At 39.4% G+C, this 22,037-nt stretch overlaps 1 protein-coding gene across 3 annotated transcripts in view; it reads right to left on the reverse strand.

The window, feature by feature from the left end:
* Positions 1-6,527: 6,527 nt before the first annotated feature.
* Positions 6,528-22,037, reverse strand: part of UBE2W (ubiquitin conjugating enzyme E2 W) — a 97,382-nt gene continuing 81,872 nt past the window's right edge. For 2 of the 3 annotated variants that reach the window (XM_003831319.5, XM_034966245.3), the window contains one exon: positions 14,534-20,472. In XM_003831319.5, the coding sequence (XP_003831367.1) occupies positions 20,459-20,472 (14 nt within the window). In that variant the 3' untranslated portion in view covers positions 14,534-20,458. Of the gene's footprint in view, positions 6,951-14,533; positions 20,473-22,037 lie in introns of those variants that run through there. The other variant, XM_057303029.2, reaches the window with a different exon arrangement.

Raw genomic sequence — 22,037 nt, forward strand, 5'->3', positions numbered from 1 at the left:
GCTGGAGTGCAGTGGTATGACCATGGCTCACTGCAGCCTCAACCTCCTGGGCTCAAGCAATCCTCCCACCTCAGCCTCCCGAGTAGCTGGGCCTACAGACTACTGTAGTAGCTTTTGCCACCACACCCAGCCTCCTGCCTCGGCCTCCCAAAGTGCTAGGATTATAGGCATGAGCCACTGTACCTGGCCTGGTTAGAATTCTTTAGATAAATACACACACAAATTTAGATCTATTAGCTTCCACTTGGTCAATAATCCTGTAGTAGTAGAGAAAGATAAATGTTCTCTTCTCATCAAAGTTCCCCAACTCCTTTGTCATTGTGTTGGGAAACTCCTCCTCCAATTCCACATGGTCCTGATGGGGCTGTCACCCCCACCACTATAGAGACAGCCCTAAGACCCAGGCCTGGCCAAAGCCCCCATCTCCCCAGCCTCAGTGATGGCTGAGGGAGGCTGCAGTCATAGGCTCCAAAGAAGACCAACCAGTATCTTCTCTCAGGTTGATACACAAACACTGGGAAAGAGACGTTTGTTTTCTGAGTTGCTAGGCTGAGAAGATAGAGCTATCAGGGACACTCTTGGCCACCATTTCTGGAGGCCCTGTCTATAGAATAAAGCGAAGCAGAGCTGGGAACGGGAGCCAGAACCTCGTGACCTTCTTTGAGCTCCTGCCTCCAGCTGTTCTGAAGCCAGTCCCCACCCCTAGACTCTCCTGTTTTATAAACCAGCAACTCTCTTTTAGTTTACACTAGTTTTATTTGCAACCCATAATAGGCCTAATACAAAGTGGGTCCAACTTGAAATGTGGAGAAACAGGTGGATGTTTAGGAACATTAAAAATATGGGTATTCCTAGAGCTCAGGAAGCGGAGGCTGCAGTGAGCTGTGATCGCGCTACTGCACTCAGGTGGCAGAGCGAGACTCTGATTTTTTTTTAAGTGTACTCTAACCTGAAATTTCTTTTTGAAGACTAGGAAGATTTTGCCACTGATCTCAAAAGTTCTGTCAAGTAAAATACCATCTTTATTCTAAATAGAAATCATATTTCCCCTTAATTTTTTGTTAGCTGCTTAAATTACTTCCCCTCTTTCAGCAAGAGAATAAACTAAAATGTATAAACTGTGCTGTTGTTCCCTTGCTGTATTCTCCCCCAAGACTGTTGACATTCCTTATGCTGAATTATAGCTGAAAATCACTTTCGTCTTCTGACCTCCTGGATTGATGTCGGAAAGAGAAATATTACTTGTATCCTAAGAAACTTGGAAGTGAGTTAAACAGTCATTCTCAAACCTGGCTCTGGATCAGAATCAGCTGGGGGAGTTTCATTCCCCTAAAATATGAAGTCTGCCCTCATTCCAAATCTCACTGGAAAGAGATTGAGTTGAATTTATCCAACATTCAGCAATGCTCTATTTAACAAAGTCATATTTTTTTTCCTGAAGAGACAGAGATGTAAAACAATATCTCCTTGCTTTGAGCTCCTGAAAGTTTCTCTTCAACTTTGTGAATAAAGCAAACACTTTGGCCATCTAAAAATTTGAACTAGAGGTATAATTTTAGGAACATCAAAATGAGAATAAATTGGAATTTGATATTTGAACTTAAGGTTCAGAACTTTTGTTGGTTTAATCATTAGACAAACATTTATAACAGGAAATATGCAAGCAACTGCGGATAAAAGCAGAAAGACATATTGTTTACCTCAAGTCCAAAATCAAGTAAATTTCCATGACTTACGTCAAATTTCCAGAAGTATTGTTATTTTTGCTCCTGTTTAGTTATATGTATTGACACTCAATTCTTCTTATGTACTACAGAAGGCAATGTTTTCCAAGAAATTCTTATCTGTTCTAGAAACTACGTTCAGAGCTAGGAATTATCTCTAAAGGTCTTTAACATTACTTCTTAGGAAAAAAATATGTTCAAGGAAAATTAGAATGTATTGTAGTCTAAATCCATAAGAAATTGCCTTGAGTGGTCTATTCTGGATGGTTGAGCTGGAAATTAGGGTCAGTTGCGCCTACCAAGATGACCTTCTTTACAGCCTGCTTCTGGACACAGGAATCCAAGTACTAAGACAGTAGCAATAATTTAGAGTTAAATGGGACTCTTTTTTTTTTTTTTGAGACAGTCTCGCTCTGTTGCCCAGGCTGGAGTGCAGTGGCGCAATCTCAGCTCACTGCGACCTCCGCCTCCCAGTTTCAAGCAATTCTCCTGCCTCAGCTTCTCGAGTAGCTGGGATTACAGGTGTGTACCACCACACCCAGCCTCAATGGGACTCTTGCGGTGTTTCCTGGCAAGAATGGAACCCCTTGGGTGGGGGCCATTGTTCCAGGACCCATATATTCTTCCTATTAGAAACAATGCCCCATAAATAGGCCTGTGAGTCAAGTGCAAATACAGCATCTTGGAAGATGGCACCCATCTTTGGAGAGTGTTGCCTCCAAACCGATAAGTCAGCTGTTCCTCCAGTAAGCAGTGCTAATGTTCTTTCAGGTTGATTACTTTGGGTGGTGCTGTGTGATAGGGCCAGGTGACCTCTGGAGCTTTGCTGTGAAGTAAGTGTCCTGGTCAGATGCTCTGTTGTGTGGGATCCATGCCTGTGAATCAGGCACTCCATAAGACCCCAGACAGTGATGCTGGCTGATAGACTGCGCAGGCAGAAAAGGTAAACAAATACCCAGACAGTGTTATTCCAGTGAGAATGAATTGCATGCCCTTTGTACTAGTTTGCTAGGGTTGTTGTAATAAAGTACCACAAACTGGATGGCTTAAACAACAGACATTTATTTTCTCACAGCCCTGGAAGCTAGAAGTCCAAGATCAAGGTGCGGGCAGGGTTGTTTTCCTGTGAAGACTGAGAGGGTAGGGTCTGTCCCAAGCCTCTCTTTGGTTTATAGATGACCATCTTCACATTCTTCCTGTATCTTCACATCTTCTTCCCTTTGTGTGTGTCTCTGTGTCCAAATTTCCCTGTTTATAAGAACACCAGGCTGAGTACAGTAGCTCATGCCTGTAGTCCCAGCACTTTAAGAGCCTGAGGTGGGTGGATCACTTGAGTCCAGGAGTTCAAGACCAGCCTGGGTGACATGGCAAAACCCCATCTCTACAAAAAAATTAACCAGGCATGGCGGTGCCCACCTGTAGTCTCAGCTACTCAGGAGGTTGAGGTGGGAGGAGTGCTTGAGCCAGGGAGTCGAAGGCTGCAGTGAGCTGAGATTGTGCCACTGTACTCCAGCCTGGGCAACAGAGCAAGACCCTGTTCCCCCACCCAAAAAAGAAAGAATACCAGTCCCACTGCATTAGAGCCTGTTCTAATGACTTCATAATAACTTGATTAACTCTGTAAAGACTTTGTCTCCAGATAAGATCACATTCTGAGGTACTAGGTGTTAGACTTCAACACAAAATTGAAGGGCATAGCCAGGGACCACACGGACTAATGGAGAAGGCATCTCACTTCAAATCTGAAGGGCACACAGTTCAACCCACAACATCCTTCTAGGACAAAAGGATCCCAATGTAGATAATGTGATATCAGCTGGAATGTTGGGTCCTGAGTGTATATATATATATATGAATTTATATATAATTATAATTATTTATATATTATATACATAAAATACTTGCTAGAAATATTCTAGAGCTTTGTTCTGCAATGTAGTCTGGTTATGTGGAAAGAGTGTAAACCTCTTGAGACTTGCTTTTTATGTGTTTTTAGAGAATTCATTAAGGATTAATTTTTCCTCAATAATAGGCAATGCTTTCTGAATATTCCACCCTATGCCCCCTGAATTGCACGGTTTTGCATTCTGGCTGGAGGAACACAAGCTCTTCCCAGCTTTGTGTGATCTCTGCCTATCGCTCATTTTGGTTGGTTCCTTCCCCAGCTTCACAGCCCCCACACATGCTGAAGCCACACTGGCTGCCCTCTGAGATCCCTGGGGCCCTCTTTCTAGAAAGCCCTCTCCTCTTTAGTACTCCCACCTGAGGACTCCAGTCACCCTGGGCCTCCCTGGACTTCCGGCTTTGTCTCCCCAGGTCAGGAGGATGGCTGGGCTACGCCTGCTTCCCTGCGATCCAGCAGTGAAGCAGGTGTAGGGCTCACTCCATCTGTTTTCCTTCGTTCAGTGACTGATGCCCTTTTTTGCTTGCTAGCCAGTGTTTTGAAAATTATTGTTTCATATATTTCATCTGAGTTTTTAGTTCTTTCAGGCTTTTTAGTTCTTTAAATCCAGTCCCCGTTGCTTCATCTCGGCTCGATATAGAAGTTTGTAATTAAAAACATGCCCTCTGAAATGGAGTCCTCATTGTCAGACAGACAGTGAGTGATTAGGTCTCAATGCCCCATTTAGCACCTTCCTCGTGCACCACACCCAGTGCCAACTGTGTTGATTTGGGTCCTCCAGGAAGCAGATACTGGAGTTAGGAGGGCAAGAGGTTTGTTAGGGGAGTAAGTTTGTGAAAGACAGAGGAAGAGGATTGGGCTAAGAAAACCAAACAATGATGCAGATCTGAAACCTGGGAAGGTAAAGAAGAGGCAAATTTGGGCAGACAGAGCTTTGGACTGGAAGGCAGATCTGACAAGTTCTCGCCAGCCAATGTGGAGGTTTAGAGCAAGGATTACGTGTTAGAGAAGTGCCACGCTGAGCAGAAATGGCCAGGCCCCCACCATGCTCAGTCATTGGCTGGGGGCTGTGTGGAAGAAGTGTGGCCATGGCTCTGAAACTGAGGCAGATCCCACAGCAGCTGCCGCACTGCCTGCAGCTTTCCAGCAAGTTCTTTCATGGAGGCAGGGCAAGGCAGGTCCCCACAGCTGCTGCACTCGCCTCGCACTCACTCAAGACACTTTTTTCTTAGACTAGAATGTGTATATTTCAACAGACCAGAAAATGGAAAACAATATGTGTGGAGTTCACTAATTCAAATAGAAAGCAAAGGAGTGACTATTTGGAACCTGCTTGAACTCACCAAAAACAAGCCACACCAGAACAACTAGTATCTCCTTTCTAAATTTACATGGTGGTTCCCTCTTATCCACGGGGGATACGTTCCAAGACGCTCAGTGAATTGCTGAAACTGCCAATAGTACCAAATCCCTTATATACTATGCTTTTTCCTACATAGACATACCTATGATAAAGTTTAACTTCTAAATTAGGCACAGTAAGAGATGAACAATCATCACTAATAATAAAATAGGCCAATTACAACAATATACTGTAATAAAAGTTATTTGTGAATGTGGTCTCTCTCTTTCTCTCAAAATATTTTATTGTATTGTACTCACCTATTTTTAGACCTATTTTTGACTGTGGGCGACTGCAAATATGGGAATCAAAACCATTAATAAGGGGGGCTACTGTATAGAAAGATGACCCAAGTGATAGTAGCATGATGTTTGATAGTAGTTACAATGCTTAAATAATATGCTTGGCTGAAGACACTAAATGAGATAATAAATGGTATGCTGTAGGCTTATGTCTTTGCTTTTAAACACTGAAAAGGCGAGGCAGGTGGATCACCTAAGGTCAGGAGTTCAAGGCCTGCCTGGCCAACATGGCAAAACATTGTCTCTATTAAAAATACACAAATTAACCAGGCATGGTACGTGCCTGTAATCCCAGCTACTTGGGAGGCTGAGGCGGGAGAATCACTTGAACCCAGGAGGCGGAGGTTGCAGTGAGCCGAGATCACACCACTGCACTCTAGCCTGGGTGACAGAGCAAGACCCTGTCTCCGCTGGGCACAGTGGCTCATGCCTATAATCCCAGCACTTTGGGAGGGCAGGGAGGGTGAGGCGGGCAGATCACCTGAGGTTGGGAGTTCAAGACCAGCCTGACCAACACGGAGAAACCCCGTCTCTACTAAAAATACAAAATTATTCGGGCGTGGTGGCACATGCCTGTAATCCCAGCTACTTGGGAGGCTGAGGCAGGAGAATTGCTTGAACCTGGGCGGAGGAGGTTGCAGTGAGCCGAGATCGCGCCACTGCACTCTAGCCTGGGTGACAAGAGTAAAACTCTATCTCGAAAAGAAAAAGAAATGTTTTTCGAGCTTGTTTTCAACAGCAAACACTTTCTCCTAATGCAAACGTCTATGGAATATCAATATGAAATATACTCACGTGTGCCCCTGAGGTAACTGCACGAAACTCCTAGAGCTCTGAGAAACAGCTTGAAAATCCTTGCTCTAAACCACAGAGCAAGTTCTATTCTCTTTTGTATCTTAGACTATTTGAAGTGGTAAGATCAGTTCTGGTTACTACACTTTAAAGCATCTTTGAAAATCTTGACCCTACAAAAGAATGATGCAAGGATTTGAAAATGTATCATATTAAAAACCAGTAAAGGAAATGTTTTCCTCACTGTGTCATGAAATATGTTCTTGAAATATGTTCTCAAAACACCTGAAAATATATGGAAAAGAAACCAGGACTTATTCCGTGTTTCCAGAAGACAGAACTAGAAAAAAGAGATAGCGTGTGTGTGTTTGTTAGGGCTGCTATAACAAAGTAGTTCAAACTGGATGACTTAAAAGAAACCAGACATTTGTTGTCTCACAGTTCTGGAGGCTGGAAGTCCATGATCAAGGTGTCAGCAGAATCATGTTCTCTCCCACAGCTCTAGGGAAGAAACTTTCCCTGCCTCTTCCAGCCTCTGATGTTCCCAGCAATCCCTGGCATTTGCTGGCTTGTTGATACATCACTCTATGACTGCATGGTCTTCTCCCCATGTGTCTGAGTCTCTTCTCCAATTCTTAGGACACCAGTTATATTGGATTAAGGCCACATTCTACTTCGGTATAACCTCACCTCAACTAATGACATCTGCAATGACTCTATTTCCAAATAGGGTCACAATTTGATGTACTGGGAGTTAAGACTTCAACACATCTTATTGGAGGACATGATTCAACCCGTAATAGATAGTATGAAGGCAGATTTCAGTTCTGAAAAAAAAATTATTTATTTATTTATTTTTTGAGACAGTATGTCACTCTATCTCCAGGCTGGAGTGCAGTGGCACAATGCAACCTCCATCTCCCAGGTTGAAGCAATCTTCACACCTTAGTTTCCAGCTACTTGGGACTACAGGTGACACCACCACATTCAGCTAATTTATTTGTATTTTTTTTGTAGAGACGAGGTTTTGCCATGTTGCCCAGGCTGGTCTCGAACTCCTGGACTCAAGAGATCCACCTGCCTCAACCTCCCAAAGTGCTGGGATTACAGGTGTGAGCCACCACGCCTGACCTGGAAGAAATAACTTTCTAATAATCAGATTTATTCAAAAGTGCAACGATTTTCTGAGTTAGGTTAATCCCTGTAAATGAAGGTGATCAGGGTGATCGCTTCAAAGACATTCAGAAATAATTTATGCATTGATTAGGCTTTTGGACTAGAAAGTATTAAATTCCTGGCTGAGTGCGGTGGCTCACGCCTGTAATCCCAGCCCTTTGGGAGGCTGAGGCAGTTGGATCTCTTGAGGTCAGGAGTTCAAGACCAGCCTGGCCAACATGGTGAAACCCCGTCTCTACTAAAAATACAAAAATTAGCCAGGCATGGTGGCATGCGCCTGTAATCCCAGCTACTTAGGAGGCTGAGGCAGGAGAATTGCTTGAACCTGGGAGGCAGAGGTTGCAGTGAGCCTAGATCGCACCATTGCACTCCAGCCTGGGTGACACAGTGAGACTCAGTCTCAAAAAAAAAAAAAAAAGTATTAAATTCCTTTCCAGCTATTAGTTAATGGGCAATTAACCCATAAACTGAGTAAAATCATCACACTAAATATTTCACTATCATTGCTACCTAAAAACTTCAGCTCCCGTCTCCACTTACTAATTGACTATATAAGCTACCATACTCGGTGCAATGGGGGAATGCAAACACATCTCCTTTTCTCCCAAACCTGCTTCTTCTCTTTGTACTTTGGTGAAAACTATCACCCTCAACTCATTTGTCCAAGCCCAAAACATAGTGGTTATCTCAAGTATAAATGTACTGACTTTCAGCATGGATTTTGGAATTTGTCCGACTCAGGTTTGGGTTTTTTTTTTTTTTTATTATTTTTAAATAGTGTCTCGTTCTGTCATCCAGGCAGGAGTGCAGTGATCTTCTTACCCCAGCCTCCCAAGTAGTTGGGACCACATGTGCAGACCACCATGTCTAGCTAATTTTTATATTTTTGCAGAGATGGAGTTTCACCATGTTGCCCAGGCTAGACTCAGGTTTTTAATTCTAGCTCCATCACATTTAAAGTGTGTGATTTTGGACAATTTGATTATGGCTGAATTTGTCCTCTTTCTCATACCTTATTTCAGGCAGCCATCATCCTGTCTTTATTACTAAAAGCCTTTTTTTTTTTTTTTTTTTTTTTGAGACAGAGTCTCGCTCTGTCACCAGGCTGGAGTGCAGTGGCATGATCTTGGCTCACTGCAACTTCCACCTCCCGGGTTCAAGCGATTCTTCTGCCTCAGCCTCCTGAGTAGCTGGAACTACAGGCATGCGCCACTAGGCCCGGCTAATTTTTTTTTTTTGTATTTTTAGAAGAGACGGTGTTCCACCATGTTGGCCAGAATGGTCTCGATCTCTTGACCTCGTGATCTGCCTGCCTTGGCCTCCCAAAGTACTGGGATTACAGGCATGAGCCACTGTGCCTGGCCAATTGTTTTTTTTTTTTTAATTGAGGTATAATGTACAATAATCTACAAATAAAGTATATAATTTGATGAGTTTGACATATACATCTGTGAAACCAAGACAATCAAGATAATGAACATATGTATCATTCCCAAAAGTTTGTTTCTTCCCCTTTGTAATCTCCCCTTCCCGCCATCCCATTTCCCTATGCAAACATTTATCTGATTCTGTCACTGTAACTAAGGATGCATTTTCTAAAATTTTATGTAAATAAAGCCATACAGGATGTATGCTTTTTGGCCTGGCTATATTCACTCAGCATAACCGAGATTTATCAGGATTCATCAACTTCATTACATGTATCAATAGTTTGTTCCTATTTTATTACTGAATATTATTCCATTGTATGGAGAGTTGCTTATCTGTTCACCTATTGATGGACATTCGGGATGTTTCTAGTTCGGGCAGATTACATAAAACATAAAATGTTTTATGTTTCATATAAACATTAGTGTACAAAGCCTTTTGTGGACATATGCTTTCTTTTCTCTTGGGCAAATAGCTAGGTGTGAAATGGCTGATTTGTATAGTAGGTATGTGCATAACTTTTAAAGAAACTGCCAAATTATTTTCCAAAGTGGTTATACAATTCTAAATTCCCACCTGCAGTGTAGGAGAGTTTCCATTGCTCCACATCCTTGCCACAACTTGGTATGGTCAATGCAGTGGGTGTGTAGTGGTATCTCATCATTGTTTTTATTTGTATTTTGCTAAGGACTAAAGGTGTTAAGCAGCATTCCACATGTTTGTTTGCCATTCCTATATTCTCTTTGGTTACATATCAGTTTGAGTAAAAAACAAAATCACCCATTACTTCATTGGGTTTTGTTATTGAATTTTAAGTTCTTTAAAAATTATAAATATATCCTTTATCAGATATATTTGCAAAGATATTGTCTTATTTTCATAGTTTGTCTTTTGAAGAACCTGTTTCAAATTTTGATGAGTCCAACTCATTCTTTTAGAATTTGTGTCATAGTTAAGAAATCTTTGTCAAATCCAAGACCTCAGATTTTCTCCTTTTTGAAGTTTTATTGTTTTTGCTCTCAATTTAGGTCTATGATTCATTTTGGGCTAATTCTGTATACAGTGTTAGGTAAGATTTTTGTTTTTTGCATACGGCTTTCCAAATGTTCTAATGCCTTTCGTTCGATGGAGTATTGCTTCACCCACAAGTGCCCTGGCATCTTTTTTTGAAAATCAATTGACCATATTTCTGGACTCTCTATTCTGTTCCACTATGTCTATCTTTATTCCAGTAGTTCATATTATAATCAATTCAAGCCATCATCCTTTGTCTGGATTACTGAAAAAGCCTCTTGGGTTCTGCTCCCATCCCCACATCCCCAGCTCTGTGACTCTTCCAATCCATTCTCCAGACTACAGCCAAGGCCAAGGTAATTTGTCCAAAGTGCAAATCTCATTCCACCAGTCCCTTTGCCCACAATATTAAGTCAAAACTTTATAACATGGTTTTTGTTTTTGAGATGGAGGCTTGCTCGGTTGCCCAGGCTGGAGTGCAGTGGTGCGATCTGGGCTCACTGCAACCTCCGTCTCCTGGTTCAAGCAATTCTCCCACCTCAGCCTCCCAAGTAGCTGGGATTACAGGCACATGCCACCAGCCCGGCTAATTTTTTGTATTTTTAGTAGAGACAAGTTGGCTAGGCTGATCTCAAACTCCACACCTCAGGTGATCTGCCCATCTCAGCCTCCCAGAGTGTTGGGATTACAGGTGTGAGCCACACCTGGCCATAACATGGTTTTTTACCACTCTAATTCAATGCTCCCACCACACTGTTATTTATCACACCCGGGCCTTTGCAGCGTGTGCTTATACATGCCCTCATCTTCACTCTCCCACCTTTACCTGGCAAATACTCATCCTGCAGTTCGTCATGTTCCCTGAATTCTTTCTTGGACTCCATGTGTTGATTTTTCCTGCCTCGATGCTCACCCAGCACTCTGTGATTACCCCAGGATACCAAGTGTCAAACTGTATTTCAATTACCTGTCTGCCTTCCCTGCCTGATCATAGTTCCTTGAGACACAGTAGGCATTCAATATTTAAATGAGTATAAAGACAAACAAGATAGGTTCTCATTCTTCAGAAGATCCCAAGTTAAGCCAGGCAGATCAGCAAACCATATCAGATCATGTCAAACTCCTCTAATGCTTTCTAGGTCTGTTTATATTCCTGCTGGCTGTTAATCATGGTGTCTTATTTCCTAGAATGTGATAACTTTATGTCCTAGGAAGAAAGTATCTTCCTCCAGAGAGGATATTCATTTGCTTCTGCATGTCATCTCCTGAGGACACTGCTAGTCAGGGACCACACCTTAATCCAAGTCCAAGGCTTGACATTCCCTGAACCACCCTAGAGTGGGTGCAAGTCTGAATGATGGCTGGTTTACTTAGCTGATCTTTACTATGAAGTAGACCTACTGGGTCTAGCTTTAAATTATTTCTTGGTGGGTGGGATGCTGGGGTAGTACTTCAGACTCCTTGTTTTAGGCATATCCTGGGCAACTATCCTTGTGATACCACCCACACAGTAGCTCAGTTTCATAACTATTTCTTCCCAGTTGACAAATTCCCTGAGGACAAAAGCAACTCTTAGTTGCTGGGCTCATCTATCAGCTAATGGAAACTGAAGGACCAAATAACTTCAATCTTACCCTGACTCACAAGGACCTACATCATTCCAAATACCCCGCTCATCCTGAACCAGTCACACAGTCCTTTGTACTGATCTTCATGCAAACTCCTCTCCTGTCCTAGCATTTTGTACTTGGGAACTCTGTTCTTGCCTGAAACCCATCTACAAAGTTTACATTTTTCAGGTCATGACAATATTTTTATTTTTTTTAGATGGAGTCTTGCTCTGTCACCCAGGCTGGAGTGCAGTGTGTGGTCTCAGCTCACTGCAACCTCTGCCTCCCGGGTTCAAGCAATTCTTGTGCCTCAGCCTCCCAAACAGTTGGGATTACAGGCGTGTGCCACCATGCCCAGCTTTTTTGTATTTTTAGTAAAGATGGGGTTTCTCCATGTTGGCCAGGCTTGTATCGACCTCCTGGCCTCACTGATCCGCCTGCCTTGGCCTCCCAAAGTGCTGGGATTACAGGTATGAGCCATCATGCCTAGCCCATGACAGTATTAAAGAAAATAAATTCAGGGGGTACACGTGCAGGTTGGTTACACAGATCTATTGCCTAATGCTGGGGGTTTGGGCTCTACTGAACCCATCGCCCAAATAGCGAACACAGTACCTAATATGTAGTTTTTCCATCCCTGGCACCCATCCACTCTCTTTTGGAGACGGAATCTCGCTCTGTCCCAGGCTGGAGTGCAATGGCGTGATCTTGGTTCACTGCAACCTCCGCCTCCCGGATTCAAGCTATTCTCCTGCCTCAGCCTCCGAAGTAGCCGGGATTACAGGCGCCCACCACCACGCCGTTAGTTTATTTTTAGTAGATACGGGGTTTCACCATGTTGGCCAGGCTGGTCTCAAGCTCCTGACGTGATCCACCTGCCCAAAGTACTGGGATTACAGGCGTGAGCCACTGTGCCTGGCCCGTCTATCTTTATGCATGACAGTACTTTTCCCAGACATGTTTCTTTGATAATCAGAAACTATCTGCACCTCTTAAGGCTTGTCACATTTTATATGATATGCTTTTCTATTTATTATCTCCCTTATTACATACGCCCTTTGAAGATATATACCTCAGCTGCCATCCTTCTTGGCATATGAAAGGCACACAATAATTATCTGCTTAATGCTGGTTTTTAAACTCTGTGTCAGGTTTACCTTTATGATTTTATGGTTCCTGAGATGTATTTAGTTTAAAACAATTAATTTGTGACAAGCAATTTGCCTCAGAGATAAAGATATGAGAAACACCTATAAAAAAAGCCAAAACCAATGAAGAATGATTAATGATTTATTTAAAAGTAGTTTTCTCAAACTCTCTGGGATAGAAAGAGCAGGGTTCTGTTATACATTTTACTCAGGTGGTGGTTCTGGATATATGTTTCAAAATAGCTAGCACCTAAGTTTCTTTGAGAAAGCTAGGATAAAAATACAAGCACAACCAAGTTAATTCAATACACACTTATTAAATGCCTATGTGCTACAGGTGCTGTATACTAGGTACTGTGTGCTATGTGCTGGGGACACAAACACAATTGCAACACTGTCCCTATTGTTAAAAAGTTCAGGATAGATGACTGGTAGGGAGAGAAGAAAGGACAAGGATGATAACCTTTCAGCTACCTTTGAACTAGACCTTTCAGGTAGAAACGCAGATCATGAACATTCTAGGAGGGAAGAACATTAGCAGAAGGCAGCGGAAGCTTGCATTGCTACTGCTTATGAAACAAGGTTTGTGGACAGCTGAAGAGCAGCCTAGGGACACCAAGGCCAGGTAGTGAAAGGCCCTAATGGTAAGGAGACTGGAGAGAAGGTAGAAATCTCAGAGACATTTTAAAGTTACACTCAACAGGACTTGAAAAATGCAAGGAGAAGACTACTGAGTCTCATTGCTTGATTAAGTTGGATGGGAATGTCATTAAATTATAACAGGATAAAAGAAATATGTTTTCATTGAGGTATGGAAACATAAAATTTTAATGTTGAATTGGCTATCTGCAGGATACAGCCATCTATATTAGGATCTTGTCTGATGACATATATTCACCCACATTAAGTCCCTGAAGGCCAGATACAGACATGAGAAGATATTTCCTACCTTAGTTGATAAACTTTCCTTATTATTTCCATAATCCGCTTAACTGTAAAGGGCGTAGGGATTCCCACTTATGTATTTTGCATTATGCAGGCAAACATTAAAAATAAATCTTACAGGCAACTAAAAAAATGGTTGAAAGGGGCTCCCAACAGGACAGATAACCACAGTGGCTTTGAGCTTTGTTGTCCAAGTACACAAAACTCTTAGCTGTGTCACTTGCTTCTTCAATTTAGCTTATGTTTAATTTTGTTATGTGTTATGTTAGTGTGAAAATGAGTAAGAAATATAGGGAGGACATAAACAGAGTCACTTATCCAGAGTAGCTTAAACTAATGGAGAAAAGTCAAATCCTACTATGGAAAGTAGAAATTAAGGATTATAATAAAGGAAAAGGGCACCATCAAAGTACAAAAGATGGTTCATATATGTATCTAACCATCTACTAACATAGTTGTGTAGGACGGCAGGAACAGCTTGAGACATGATCGTTTTTATGGCAGAATGGCTGCCTCAATGAGCACTAAGGTGCTCCTGGGGCAAGCAGATCCCCTGCAGAAAAGCTTAGAATTACCAGCAGAGCATATTTAATTCCTCCTGTCAGGAATAACAGATGCTGAGATAGCCCCTTCTTGTGGTTATTTCCTTCCTCTTCTTGCAGCTTCAAGAGTCACTCATTTAAGTCATTAGTTGATCTGTTTGTATACTCCAGAAAGCATCCAGAAGTTCTTAAGAGTATGCCCTTAATTGTACAACTTGAAGTTCAGGAACATCGGACTCACGATAACTCTAAGCAAGTGCCCGGGTCTCCATTTCCATCTTCACTGAAAACACTCAGTCTTTAGTTGGGACTTATTAAAACACTAAAACTAGCTATATATTACATAAAGGTGATGTGTTAAATAGATGGTTTAAGTGACTATCTTCATTCTGTTGCACTCATTTTGGAAATGGACATGTTCCTGTTTCTATAATCCTTTAAAATTCAGTCTTTTGTGAAGAGAAACTACTGTACAAATACTTCTACGTCATAAACCAAAAAGAGGTCTGGTATCTATCCCATTTAGTATTCAAGTCTACAGAAAAAATCCAATAACAACTGGTTTATTATTAAAAGTTATGAAATTCCATAAAGCAAAGTAATCTGCATTCAACTAACAAGTCTGATACATGTATTAAAAAATATATAACATAGATTTGTCTGTTTTAACATTTATATTCTATTTAAAAAGTAGTGACTTTACATATTTTGCAACTTGAGTTTATAAAATATATACATCCACCCTATTCAAATCCTCAAGCATGAGCTTTCATTCCTATTAATAAAATGCACACTCTGTAGTTCTGAATAATAAAAGGAAAATGGCACCAACTAAAACAAACAAATTCATTTTGACCTGAACATGCATTTAGTTTTTGGCTACTGATCAACCCAATAATCCATTTTACCTTGAACCTGACCACCAATTTGCCTTTACATAAACAATCTGTGGTTAACTATGAAGAGATGCATTTTCATGGTATCTGACACAATTTACCAAGTTCCTTATGGTAGATTTCAGGCTTTAAATTGTACGTTTCAGGCTTCAAAAGAGGCAGGATTATTAAATCTTTCCATACACCAGAAAATCTGACAAGTGATGTCATTTTGAAATCATGCTTTTGCCTTTGAGAAAACAACTTAGAATTGTTGTAGGACCATCCTTTTCTCAAAACCCAGAGAGTGTATGTGCCAAGGACTAGAACAAGAATTGGATCTCTCCTTTTCCCAGTCAACTCCTCACTCACCATATTAAAACTGGAGTTCTTGAGGTATGTTAAGATAGATCAGCTTCTATTCAGGCATTCCTTCCACATACTCAAAATACCCTCAGATATTTTATTAACAAAAAATTTTTCATAAAAAAATAGTCATTTAGTCATTCTAGAGACTCATCACAAAATACAAGTCACAATATTAACATATGAAAATTAAAATTACAATTAACATCTCACCAGGATCAAAGAACCCTAACTTCAACTTTCAGGATAGAGAGCTAAGTTTCAAGTACATGTCTAGATTCTATGTGCCTCTAATGATAATGATGTACATAAACCTGTCTTAAATCGGCAAACAGACGAGGCATGGTGGCTTGCACCTGTAATCCCAGCATTTTGGGAGGCTGAGGCAGGAGGAATGCTTGAGCCCAGGAATTCAAGATCAGCCTGGGCAACATGGTGAGACCTCGTGTCTTTAAAAAAAAAAAAAATTCTATCCATCCAGGCATGGTGGCACACACCTGTAGACTCAGCTACCCGGGAGGCAGGAGGATTGCTTGAGCCAAGGTGGTCAAGGCTGCAATGACTGTTCCACTGCACACTCCAGCCTGGGCAACAGAGGAAGACCGTCTCAAAAAACAAAAAACAACCCACACACAATTTATGTTGAGAAAGCAAGTCTCCCACAAATTATTTTTAAAAAATGATTCCAGGCTGGGTGTGGTGGGTCATGCCTGTAATCGCAGCACTTTGGGAGCCTGAGGTGGGCAGATCACTTGAAGTCAGGAGTTCAACACCAGCCTGGCCAACACGGTGAAACCTTGTCTCTACTAAAAATTAGTCAGGTGTGGCAGCACGTGCCTGTAATCCCAGCTACTCAAGAGGCTGAGGCAGGAGAATCGCTTAGACCCAGGAGGTGGAGATTGAAATGAGCCAAGATCGTGCACTGCACTAAAGCCCGGGTGACAGAGCAAGACTCCGTCTCAAAAATAAATAAATAAATAAATAATAAAAATAATCATTCCACATCTCAAAATGACTTAGAAATTTAAATGGAAAAAATAAATAATTTGCTTGGATAATAATTTGGCTTTGGGAGAGTCCTCATCCGAAAATAACAAAATTTCCTTAATATTAGTACTAAAGAACTAATTACAGCTAACAGCTCATTTACCAAGTAGTCAATTATTCAACAAATTTAGCCATCTACTGACAAACTGAAATTAGTATCAGAAACTCCATGTATTTTATTTGTAGGAGAGCATTTTAAATTTTTCAAAAATTCATGGCATAATTTTAATAATCGTCCTTCTGTAGATTCCCTAACCTCAGAAAAAAAAAAGAGAGAATAAATTAGAAGTGAGAAAAGGAAACTGCGGAAGACTGATACATTGGACATCTGTGGGAAGAGGCAGAAAAGTAGGAAGAAAAATAAAGGACAGATTTAAAACAATTTAAAAAGGACTACAAAGAGGATTGGGGCCAGTTGGTGCAGATTAAAAGACACCTTCTTCACAGACCTCAATCATGCACAGGCAGTAACGGCATTACTATAACACATAACAGTATAGTAGCTGATTTTGATAATGAATCCTCAGAAAAGAAGAATATGGTTAAGCTTCAGTTCTTTTTGAAAAACAATTTACATACACAATTATGAATAACTGTAAATTTTAAGCATTCAGCTAAGATATGTACAAAAAAATTAATGAAAGTGAGATCAAGAAATATAAGCAGCAGTAACCATAAAGGCTTAGAACTAGTGACACTGAATTCTTTATTTAAAAAAATTTTTGTAACACACAGTACCTCCTCTTCTCTTCTATTTTTAGGAAGAAGTTATAACAAGTTTTAAATATCTCAATTCTGAAAAACAATAGGCTTTTAAAAAATAAGACTTGATTACCAGAAACAAGTAATATGTAGTTACATAACCATTTTCATATCACTACTCATTTCCATTATTTACCAATTCATCTTTGATGCAACTTGGAAACAATTAAGCAGTCACTAGACACCTGTTTTAGAATCTGAAGAAATTATTATCCACCACAGGAATCTAATGATATATATATTTGCATATATTTAAAATTTCATGAGGGAAAAGGTAATAAACTATTCTAGTTATTTTATACCAAATATTGATATTCCTAGTCAAAACAACAAGGAATTAAGATCTTTCTCCAGGTGAACTGCTGACTATATAGAAGCTATTTCCAGCACTTTCTTCTGGGGATTAAAAATGATTTATTTCCCTGCTGGCTAAAATGATAAATTATATATTACAAGTAAGTCCTTCAGAAGTGAATATTAATTCCTTAAGAGAACCATAAAATGTATTTTAAAAAAATTCTCTTAAAAACTGAAAACAATCCTTCTCTCTAAACCTATGGCATTAATCCCTACTTGACCAAAAAAAAAAAAAAAAAAAAAAAAAAAAAGGAAGGGCATCATGTTCATGATCTAAGCATGCATAAATAAGGAAGTAAATGTATCACTGTCTTAATAGAATTTGGCAAACCAGAAGAATGGCCTAAAAATAAATAAATAAATAAATAAAAGAAGAAGAGTGTACCTTATCTTCTAAGTATGAAAGTCTAATTCTGTAGGCCTATGTAGCAAATAGTGCCCCACGAGGAAATGCAGGGAGGAGGCAAGTAGCATATTCCTATATACATTTTCTTGATATTCTGGTTGTCTTTCAACAATGCATTACAGAGAAATATTCTTTTTATTATTACAAGCCATTAATTGCTCTCTGTAGAGCAATGACTCAGATAAATGCCTTATGACTTTTAATAATGTAACTAACATATAAATTAAATCTAAGTGCAAGGAGTTTTCAATGATTCCTAAATTCAAGAGAGTGTTGTTAGCCTGATTATGAATTTTAAATGTCTGTGCTCCTATATTTTAGGATATTTCATCTTATTTTCTACTCTTTAAACCATAAGATGTACCGAAATTATTTCATTTTCCTCTACTTTCCTCTGTTTCATTTTAGTTTACTTTATGGTATTTATATGTAGAGAGAGAGGTATGTTAAAATATTGTCATAAAAAACTCAATTGAGGCTATATATGACCTATTACTCTATAGTATAGCATTGTTAATCTTTGACTCAGTATATTAATTCCTTTGGTGAATAAATGTCACCGGTCATTTCTTTATAAAAGCATTTTAGTAAGAGAACCAGCAATATGGAGACAGATTTCTCCCTAACCCCCAGAAAAAGATCAAGTCAAACAGTAGTGTAGAGCAGTTACGTAAAATATGAAAATACATAATTTACAGCTGCAATTTTCATATTAAAAGCAGTTTAAAACTATGAGTAATTCAAAGACTTTCTGTCTTGGTTAAACAGGCCAACTAATAAAACTGACAGAGATCATTGTGAGAATTTATCTAGTCAAGATAGAACAAAAACGGTTATAATTTTTTAAAAGTGGTAATTGTTAACTAGCAGTATATAAACAGTGTCCACAATTTGGTGGCTGGCCACGGTTTTAATTTTTTTTTTCAAGTTATTTCTATAGCAGACATATTTTTGAAGTCTACCCACCCCTGAGTTCAGCAATTATACTTTGAGTGTAAAATTATATGCCCTTAATTAACAACATGTACAAAGCTACAAAATGTCATCTATACAGATTAAAAACAATTTTAAAATATTATTTACCAATTATTGATTGAATGGTTTTACTGGGGTACGTATTTCAAACCTTTCAGCCAACTGGCTTTCAGTTTTAAGCCCAAATTGATTCATATATTCACTGCAGGATATTTCAAAAAGAGTGCAACAATAAGGCATTAGTAAAAATAACATTGTAGTAGAAACAGATTTTGCATATGTGAAAAGGTAATTTATAAAATACATTAATCACTTTTTAAAAAGAACTTAGTTGTAGTATCATTAACTCACATGGTACTGAGAACTGGACCTTTCAACAATTTTTTTTTTCTATAGAAAGTTTTATCTAGCTGTAAGCAAAGTCTTTTCAACAACAACAAAACAAAACCCTCCAGGAAAAACTATATGGCTGTGTGAGACAAATAAGCAACCATTTGATAGTGATTTTTGCCTAAATTTTAAAATAAAAATGTCCACACTCTTTTGTTAAAACATTAAGCCTCTGTCAAAAATGTATTTCTTATTTTAGGGTACAGGATTAAAGGACAAGATGATACTCACAAGTAAAGAAAATTTACAAGAAAAAACAACAAAAGTCTCAATAAAAGTATTGTAACATTCAAACTTGACTTATAACAAAAGAAACAAGATTGCAAACAAAAATGTTTACGGGGTTTCCAAACATAAATAAATGAAATAGTGTTTAGGCAGTAGGGCTCATGCTGATGGCTAGCAGGAAGTTAACAGAGTGTAACTTACTTGGAAAAAATCTTTAATGTACAAATAACAAGCCCAAATTATGGACTGCAGCAATTTAATCATCACTGCCATTTTTCTTACTTCCAAAATAAAGCCTTGATTAAACCATTCATACCCTATATTACTCATACCTTTACTTCAGAGATTGAGGAACTATATACAACAAATTATTTTCACCATAGGGATAACATACTGTACCTCTCTGCCAATGTTACTTGAAAATCTTTCATGTCAAAACAACTTGACAGTAGATATAAACAATTCAATAAATATGCAATGATCTTTCATTAGAGTCCTTTAAAGACGCATGTTAATTCATGCTGTTAACCTTAGGATCACAGTGCATAGAATCCAAATATAAACAGTTGGGGTGACTTTTAAAGTAATGTTGGATCCCTCACTTTATTTATATTCCCACTATAACCAGTAAGTTCATTTCATAGGCCCTATCATGCATTAATCATTGAGTGGCAGGAGTTAATGAAAACTTTTCCTGTTACAACGTCCATTGCCGGCAATGAACGTACCAAAACCGCCAAGGAAGTCATTGTTATTGCACAATACATGAGGACCTGGAGCTTTTCCAAAAGCTTAAAAAAATAAAAATAAAAAATGGAATTATATTTGACATTTCCTGACACCTGCATTAATACTGTATGACTAATAAAAGCATGTCAGTTGCCTGGACTGAACCAGCGATCAACATGCGCCCAGAATGCACACGAGTAAAAATGCAGTAAAAGGAAGTAGTCTTCATTGCCTATAGGTCACTTCCAGTCAAAGGTTAAAGTTCAAAGACTGAATGATCAAAGTGCTCATTTTCTCAGTAGGACTATCTTCTGCTAGGAGGATGATAACAGTGGCATCAACAAGTATCATCTTTAAGAAAAGGAGAAAAAAGATAATTAAAAAGTCAAGCATGTATAAGTAAATTCTACAAGTCTGTTTAATGTAGAAATAATTTCAATTAGCAAGAAGTACATAGTTTACATGTCTGATCTGCCTCCCCCAAACCTGTGAATACAAAGTGCAATATATGTTCAATTATACAGTGACAAACAAATTAAGTTTTATTCTTTCAGAGAAATAGTTCACATAAACCTTAAAATGATATATTAGCACATTCTATTTAAAATAATAAACTGACATGACATGTTAGTACATATTCAGGATGTATCAATCTTAAGAGAATTATTTTATGGGCAACAAGTTCACATTGTAATGAGACAGAAGTAAACTCCTGATCAACAGTGCCATGCTATTTAACACAGAATAATACACAATTTGTCTTTAGACTGTGAAGGAAGTAACTGTTCTTTACCAATGAGATACAATCTCCAAATCAATAAACAGTTAAGATTAATTTCCCTTTAGAAAATACGTTTTCAGGCCGGACACGGTGGCTCACACCTGTAATCCCAGCACTTTGGGAGGCTGAGGCGGGCGGATCACTTGAGGTCAGGTGTTTTGAGACCAGCCTGGCCAACATGGTGAAACCCTCCCTCTACTAAAAATACAAAAATTAGCTGGGCGTCGTGGCACACACTGGTAGTCTCAGCTACTCAGGAGGCTGAGGCAAGGGAATCGCTTCAACCTGAGAGGCAGAGGGAGGCTCTGTCTCATAAAAAAAAAAAAAAAAGAAAATAAGCTTTCAGCAAGTACAGATACGTATGTAAATGGGGTCATTAAAAAACTCATGAAATTATTTAATAATAACTTCTTGTAGCCTCAACACATATATATGTAACACAGACAACTTTAGGATTATTTATTTTACAAAATTTATTTCACAAAACATATCTGAAAGATTTATTCTGAGGATGAGTTATTCTTCAGAAGGAAGCTACATAAAGAAACTAAGACTGGTGGCCAAGAGTTGTGAAAGCACTCAAGGAAAAAATTCTGAAATCCTAGTCAAAATATTTTACAGACTGTCTGATATGGTTTGGATATCTGCCCCTTCAAATCTCATGTTGAAATGAGTGATCCCCCATGTTGGAGAGGGGCCTGATGGGGAGGTGTTTGGGTCATGGGGGCAGATCCCTCAGGAATGGTTTGGTGCCCTCCTTGCAGTCATTCGTTCACATGAGATCTGGCTGTTAAAGGGGCTGGGACCTCCTTCCTGTCTCTTGCTCCCTTCTATTGCCATGTGACTTGCCTGCTCTCCCTTCAACCTTCCACCATGAGTAAAAGCTTCCTGAGGCCTCACCAGAAGCAAATGCCAGCACTATGCTTCTCTACAGTCTTCCAAACTGTGAGCCAAATAAACTTCTCTTCTTATAAATTAGTCTCAGGTACTTCTTCAGAGCAACACAAAACAGATTAATACACTATCTCATGTTAGAATTGATATACTGCTAATTAAAAACCAGTAAAATCTGACTTCTAAGCTGGGCAAACTCATAGAGTATTCCATGATCCAGTAATTTCAAGGGGGAAACAGA

Source organism: Pan paniscus, chromosome 7 (genome assembly GCF_029289425.2).
Source record: "Pan paniscus chromosome 7, NHGRI_mPanPan1-v2.0_pri, whole genome shotgun sequence".
Lineage (NCBI taxonomy): Eukaryota > Metazoa > Chordata > Mammalia > Primates > Hominidae > Pan > Pan paniscus.